Source organism: Lactuca sativa, chromosome 1, assembly GCF_002870075.4.
Source record: "Lactuca sativa cultivar Salinas chromosome 1, Lsat_Salinas_v11, whole genome shotgun sequence".
Lineage (NCBI taxonomy): Eukaryota > Viridiplantae > Streptophyta > Magnoliopsida > Asterales > Asteraceae > Lactuca > Lactuca sativa.
In genome coordinates this window covers 26,533,134-26,538,388 of record NC_056623.2, presented here as the reverse complement: position 1 = coordinate 26,538,388, position 5,255 = coordinate 26,533,134, and the positions used below count along the sequence as shown (strand labels likewise).

At 32.8% G+C, this 5,255-nt stretch overlaps 1 protein-coding gene across 1 annotated transcript; it reads left to right on the top strand.

Moving 5' to 3' along the window:
* Positions 1-1,162: 1,162 nt before the first annotated feature.
* LOC111876179 (heat stress transcription factor B-4) lies at positions 1,163-2,878 on the top strand. The gene is made up of 2 exons (XM_023872704.3): positions 1,163-1,711; positions 1,827-2,878. The coding sequence occupies exons 1-2, from the start codon at positions 1,457-1,459 to the stop codon at positions 2,661-2,663; spliced, it is 1,092 nt and encodes a 363-aa protein (XP_023728472.1). The 5' UTR covers positions 1,163-1,456; the 3' UTR covers positions 2,664-2,878.
* The last annotated feature ends 2,377 nt before the right edge of the window (positions 2,879-5,255 follow it).

Below are 5,255 nucleotides of genomic sequence, written 5' to 3'. Positions count from 1 at the left end.
ATTTAGAGGTTTTAAAGTTATGACGTAACTAATTTGAGTATTAGTAACTTAGGCATGTATATGTTCTTATCAATGTCCCAAATGCACATTGATTGTTAGAAGAGTTGTGCTGAGAGCTTGAGTATTATCATATACGATAGTTTTGAATTATTCCAATAGATTAAAACCATATATATTTCAACACTTTTCAACACAATATCACACAACGGATAGATATCAATAGATTAACAGCACAAGGCATGCATCCATCATTATTAGACTTTACAAAGCTAGTGGATTGAGGGTATTGGTGCGCCCCAGCAATCTACGTTAACACTTAATCGATCATATACTAATATTCACGAGGATTTTTTTTTTTTTTTTCGTAGAATGTACTTAAAATAAATATTTTCAAAGATGATTAACTTATTAAGTTCTAAACAAAGTTAATTTCCGGTATCCATGTCTTACTTTTTTTGTATTTATAACATGATAATAAATGTTTTTGTCACTTATTATGTTTGTTTGGTACAATTACTGTACATAGCCTTCCATTCGTTTCAAAATAAGAGGACCCCTTTTTACATAATAATAGAAGGTATAATCTGAGGATTGACTAGTCAAAATGACTAATATGTAAGTGCAAGAAATGAGTCATAAATATATGTACAAATATGGAAATGATATTTATTGCCCAAAAAAGACCATAATAAATAACAGTACCACCATGTTAAATAGGGTTGACACCGTCAAACTTCATCACTCCAAAAATTCGAAATTTTCGATTTCATCTAAGATAGTATTTGATTATAAGAAATCTATGATTTATTTAACTCATACTAAAAACTATAGAAAGAAATTACAAAAATCAGGGACATTTTGAAATAAGATCCTTAAAAAATGATATTTTTTTGCAAGACGTCGATCAAGACCTTTTTGTGAACTAGTCGTGTGGTTTCCATGCTCTGAAACGTATCATCGAGTAGTAGTCGTTCAATCAGTCCAACAATCAAGTTGTTATCGCCGATCTCATTTCCTTCACCTTCTCATTAATGCAACCAGTATTCACTTGCTTGGTTTGCTACTGTAAATAAATACATTCAGAAGACAATGTGTGTACAAATGTGTAACTGTGTGTGAGAGAGAGAGAAAGAAAGAAAGAGCGTGTCACGGGTTTGTCTTGAAAGGCTCTTATTTCACAGTCCCAGACCAGACACTCAGACACATATTCTCTCCTTCCTCTCTACATAATCGAGGCTGCCCCTGCCCTTCTGGCTTCATCTCTCTCTCTCTCTTTCTCTTTCTTGGAGTAATATAATAGTTGGAGGATTAGACTTAAAGATTTTTACATTCCCATATATCTCCACCAACCCCCCTCTCACCCACACACACACTCACTCTCTCTCTCTCTAGAATCCTTAAACAAGAAGTATCGAAGAAGATTTGTTGATATAAAGAGAAGAAAGAAGTGATTTTCATGGCGATGATGTTAGATAACTCATGTGATGGAGGGATGCTGTTATCTTTAGACTCCCATAAAGCGGTTCCTGCTCCTTTTCTCACTAAGACATACCAACTGGTTGATGATCCGACGACCGACCATATCGTCTCGTGGGGTGAAGATGACACCACCTTCGTCGTCTGGCGCCCACCGGAATTTGCACGTGATCTACTTCCGAACTACTTCAAACACAACAACTTTTCGTCGTTTGTGCGCCAGCTTAACACCTATGTAAGTGGAACACTTATGATAGATCAGTACTACTACTCGATTCTTTTTGTTTTGATTCTTTATTGTAAATCATGATACTTACTTTCGGTTGTTTTTTTGTGTTTCGTTTTATTAGGGTTTTAGGAAAATAGTACCGGATAGATGGGAGTTTGCGAACGAGTTCTTCAAGAAAGGAGAGAAGCATTTGCTGTGCGAGATCCACCGCCGGAAAACATCACAACCACAAGTCACACTTAACCACCACCACCACCCTCATCACTTCACCGGCCTTGGCGGTGGCGGTGGTCTACAAGGCGGCAATGGGTTCTTTGCTTACCCAACGTCTACACGGAGTATCTCCCCACCAGACTCCGATGAGCATTTATACTGTGATAACTCACCACCTCTCTCTTCCCCCACCACCACCGCCACCACCACAACAGCTGGTATGCTTGGGATCTTTCATAACGGTAACCACAGCATTAGCAGTGGTAGAGGAGGCAACTCCGTGACGGCGTTGTCGGAGGATAATGAACGGTTACGGCGAAGCAATAACATGTTGATGTCGGAGTTGGCGCATATGAGGAAGCTTTACAATGATATAATTTACTTCGTACAAAACCATGTGAAGCCGGTGGCTCCAAGTAACTCATACCCTTCATCACTTCTTGTATCTTCAAATCATTCAAACATGAATGGCCAATTACTAATGCAAAAACAACAGCAGCAAGCATCGTTTATGAATGTGGGTAATAAATCACAACCGCTTCATGCTTCGACAGTGAATAACGTTGTTGTGGATGATAGCGTTAACGTTAGTAGAACAAAGCTTTTTGGAGTTCCATTGTTGTCGAAGAAGAGATTGCATCCTGAGTATGGGAGTAATAATACAATGGTGGAGACTCATAAGCCAAGGTTGGTTCTCGAAAATGATGATTTAGGGTTAAATCTTATGCCTCCATCTCCCTGTTAACAATCTTTCTCCCTCTCAGAGAGAATTCATTATCGAGTTTAGTCGAGTATTTAATTTTTCTTACTAAACAATTTCATTTGGCACGATTTAGTTTTTTGAGATCTGTATGGGTGGGTGAGTGTGTTTTTGTGTGGACCGGATCAGATGTAAATATAAAGTTTCAGAGTCGCCATGGAAATTAATGAATGAGCTAGCTAGTATGATCACAAAACGAATCTACAAGTAACTCAATAGTACCAAGGGCCATGATTTCAACATATTATTTTCTCTTTTTGAGGTTTATCCGATAATGATCGTATTATGCAGTGGGAATGTGGGGGCAATAATTATTGGGCTCGATTATCAACCCCTTGTTCTTTATAGCATTTCTTTCTGGGAATTTTGTTTTAATATCTGAAAGTTTCAGTTCAGTCTCATTAATGCCCTAGAAATGAGATGAGAGGTGCCTTTCAGTGATGCCTTCTGTGCAGAAGGGTAGAAGGGAGAAGTTCATGAGACTTCTCATAAGACAAATGCTTGTGTTCAGTGCATTAATGGTTATTATACGTACTGTACAACCCCATGTACGTCTCCATCAAGGTCAAATTACATTTTGAACCCTGGATCATACCCATTTTTGAATTATTTCATTTTATATGCGTAGTTTTAGTATAAAAGTAGAGAGTCATGATGGTTGAATATTTGAACACTTGAATCATCATCAAATCTATTTTCAAGATTAAAATCATTTGACTTAGAGAAGTAGCATGGAGCATGATCCAGAAAAAGGGAAAGAAAAGAAAAAGGGAGTCATCATAATCATCATATCTTTGTGATTAAGGTTGATTTATGTTTAATAAACTATTGTTATCACTTATAAGTAAATTGATTTACTATTTTTTTTCCATTAGTTATTGTCATTTTATTATAATTGTTTTTGCTGAAGAGATCTATGATTCATGCCATGTGTATAAAGAAGACAAAGAGAGGAAAACAAAAACGATTTTAGAAAGAAGTAAGAGAAAAAGGCAGTTTGAGTTGTTCGATGAAAGTGAAGTATGGGAGAAAAAATAGTCTAAAATGTTGGGTTTGAAACGTTCCAATCAATCACACACTTACTTTTGTCTATCTGAAATGGATTCAAGGTTTCCGATTAATGTACGTATTGTCGTATACAATTTGTTTATAAAAACGTACATTAAATAACGATTTTTATACTGGTTTTACGTTATCGAACATTACAAAACTTCTTCCGAATATTTACATGTGTTGCTTCTTCTCCAACTTCTGACCAACAAAGATTAAGAAAGAAAAAGATCTTTTGTATATATTGTCTCTTTGGATCCCTTTTCTATTCTTTATACACCCATCGTGCAAAATCCTCGACAAGTTCATCAAAAAAGTGTCATAAACTGGGAATTCGCAAAGCCAATTTTAATGGTCTTTTAATCACATGCATATTTTATACATTACAATTAGAGTTAAGGTCCATTTCGTGCCTGGCGGGCAAAAATGTGCAAAGCAAAAGCAACTTTATTTTGCCATAAAAAACATCTTTTCAAGGTTGAATAATGTTATTCTCCATGAAAATAAAGCTTCAGCTAGCATAATTTGACTAAATAATCCCAACCATTTCCCCCTTTTCCTTAAATTGGCTCCATCTTTTATTGGGCATTTTTGTTTTCGATATAACAATTGATTTTAAAGGCGATTTTGTACAAGAATTTAAATTAAAAAGAAATCTTGAAATTGTGAGGAACAAAACAATGACAATTCTTTAAACAGATTAAGGCATTTAATATTTGGAACAAAATAAGCACATAAATAAATAAGCTTCAAATATTTCAATAATCGATATTTTCAAAATATGTATTCTTTTAATATATATATATATATATATATATATATATATATATATATATATATATATATATATATATATATATATATATATATATATATATATATATATCCCTATACTAATAAAAAAGTAGTGTTTTTGTCATGTGTCACAATATTAGACCTCTTAATTAATGTGTTGCCACTTGTCAATCTATTAGTTCTTCATTTTAAGTTTATTACACATCATCATTAATGTGATGCTATTTGTCAATGTATTTATTCTCTATTTTAAATTTGAAATTTTATATTACTGTTTCATTAATTCACAAATAAAAATATCTAATATATATTAAAAATCAATTTTACATATTTATTTGAATCAACGATTATAATTTCATATAACTAATAAAAATATCTTTTAAATTAATAATTTATTTAAAATAACTGATTAATAATTTTGAGTTTACTATAAAAGTTTGATTAATTTTATAACTGTGGTTCCCACGGATTATAAACTAATATATATATATATATATATATATATATATATATATATATATATATATATATATATATATATATATATATATATATATATATACACACACACACACACACACATAGAGAGAGAGAGAGAGAGTGAAAAGTAGGTTTATGCGAAAATATAAATATTTTGCGAAAACGCGAAAATAAATTTTATCTTATGAAAATCAAACACATATACTATAAAAAAAATAATTTATTAGAAATAAATTAAAGATAGTAAGTTTA

Excerpts from the sequence above, each read along its gene's own strand:
- LOC111876179 (XM_023872704.3), top strand. The coding sequence starts at position 1,457 with ATGGCGATGATGTTAGATAACTCATGTGATGGAGGGATGCTGTTATCT. Across the intron at positions 1,712-1,826 it reads TGCGCCAGCTTAACACCTAT|GGTTTTAGGAAAATAGTACC; the intron begins GTAAGTGGAACA and ends TCGTTTTATTAG.